Genomic DNA, 2,146 nt, shown 5'->3' with positions numbered 1-2,146 from the left:
GCAGGGAGCCACCAAGGGTTGCTATGCTACACTCCAAGCAGGGAGCCGCCGAAGGTGCTTTGCTACACTACTTTGTGGTGTGAGGTGCAGGTGTTGGAGTGTGGTCAGGTGTCTCCACCTTACCTGGATAGTGGGGTACCACACCTCAGGAGGAGGTGTAGTACCTCTGTGGCGACTGAACCCTCAAGGGTGCCACATGTATAATGAGAGGCTATTGGTAATAGCACTGAAGATTATTAATAGTGAAATACAAAACAGAAATGGTTAAACTGAAGAATAAAAAACCTCTGAAAAGCTCACATAACTTTCGACAAGTGCCCCCTCAACTCTTTTAAACAAAGTTACATTTAAATGTTATCTGTGGCAAAATTTCTAATATATTTTCTTTGGATATTCTTACAAACAAGCCGATAATTATAATTTTATATTTATATTTGGAAAGAATAAAATAAAGAGAACTCATGAGACAGAGGCAAAAAATCTCCCCAGACTCGCGTCACCTGGCACCGTGCCTTCTATTAGTATATATATATCTGGACATAAAGCCATTGTGGCTCACATTAATCTTGTGTGACGACCACATAGCGTGACGGTGAGGATCACAACCTCCTCTGGGACATTTCTACACAGAATAACTAATATTCATGAATTCTGCTCTAGATTTGCTGATGAACAATGAGACAGACATATCTGCTGTAAGTATTAGCAGGAAATCTCCAGATATGATCCTCACTGATGGCCGCTGAAGATTCTCTATAATTGTGTGATTTGAAAAAATAAGTAAATGTCTTTTCATTTTTACATGTCTAATTAAAAATTCGTATGAATCTTGACCCCTCGCATATAATTATCTGATGGTTCATAGTCTTCACCTTTTACAGTTACTTTGGCCTTTTTCTAACCAATATACACAACACTGTATAATATCTGTTTTTGTTTTATATTTCTCACCTTAAAAATTACAATTGATTTATAGTTTGTTCATTCTGAAATGCAGGAAAGAAATTTGACAAAGGTCACGGAGTTTTTTCTTTTAGGATTTCAAGGCAACCAAGGTTTCAGAATTTCCCTTTTCTGTCTTCTCCTGGTGATTTACTGGGTGACAATATGTGGGAATCTCCTGATCATCACCCTGGTGTCCACCAGCAGGAACCTCCACACCCCAATGTACTTCTTCATCTCACAACTGTCCATCAGTGACATCTTGGTGATCTCAGATATTGTCCCCTACATGCTCCACATATTACTGAATAATGGGGGGAACATTACTCTTATTGAATGCATCACTCAGTTATATGTTTTTGGCGCCACTGAATCATCTGAATGTTTTCTTCTCGGTATGATGTCTTATGACCGATATGTGGCCATCTGTAATCCTCTACGTTACTCCACCATCATGACTAATAGACATTGTGTGATATTATCTATTACATGTTGGCTGTTTGGATTTTCTTTTCTTTTTATTATTTTAGTAAAAACTGCAAAACTCAATTTTTGTGGTACAAATATCATTGACTATTTATTCTGTGACATGGTCCCATTACTAGAACTTGCCTGTTCTGATGTCTTCATTATTCACTTGGAAATGTATCTTTTGTCTATTCTAACTGTAATTATCCCAACCACATTAATTGTAATATCCTATGTGTATATTGTGTCAGCAGTGTTAAAGATCACATCCAGTACCGGTAGACAGAAAGCCTTCTCCACCTGTAGCTCCCACCTCACTGTGGTCGCCATATTCTACTGGACAATTTTTAGTGTTTATGTCATCCCAACAAAAGGACGAACACTGACCATGAGTAAGATCGTATCTCTGCTATATACTGTGTTTACTCCTTTAGTTAACCCCATTATATATAGTCTGAGAAACACAGATATTCATAAAGCCATACAGGAAACACGGGCTAAGCTCATGATATAGAACATTTCAAATTAGTCAATATTTATTGTCAAGGATAGATACATAGATAGATAGATAGATAGATAGATAGATAGATAGATAGATAGAAAAATAAACACACATATGAAAGATAGACTCACCAAACCCTGACTGATGCAGTAGCAGGATGCAGCAGACCTCCATTGATAAAGGCTGGGGAAGCACAGGTGCAAACCACTGATGAAAACAGCCAGTAACCCAACA

General features: G+C 37.9%; 1 protein-coding gene across 1 annotated transcript; it reads left to right on the top strand.

Moving 5' to 3' along the window:
* Window positions 1-991: 991 nt before the first annotated feature.
* LOC141050053 (olfactory receptor 11L1-like) lies at window positions 992-1,924 on the top strand. Its single transcript, XM_073546887.1, has one exon. The coding sequence runs from the start codon at window positions 992-994 to the stop codon at window positions 1,922-1,924; it is 933 nt and encodes a 310-aa protein (XP_073402988.1).
* Window positions 1,925-2,146: the final 222 nt, after the last annotated feature.

This window comes from Dendrobates tinctorius, unplaced genomic scaffold (genome assembly GCF_039654945.1).
Source record: "Dendrobates tinctorius isolate UK_male_01 unplaced genomic scaffold, ASM3965494v1 ptg000151l, whole genome shotgun sequence".
In the NCBI taxonomy this organism is placed as follows: domain Eukaryota; kingdom Metazoa; phylum Chordata; class Amphibia; order Anura; family Dendrobatidae; genus Dendrobates; species Dendrobates tinctorius.
This window is presented reverse-complemented; position numbering and strand designations above follow the sequence as displayed.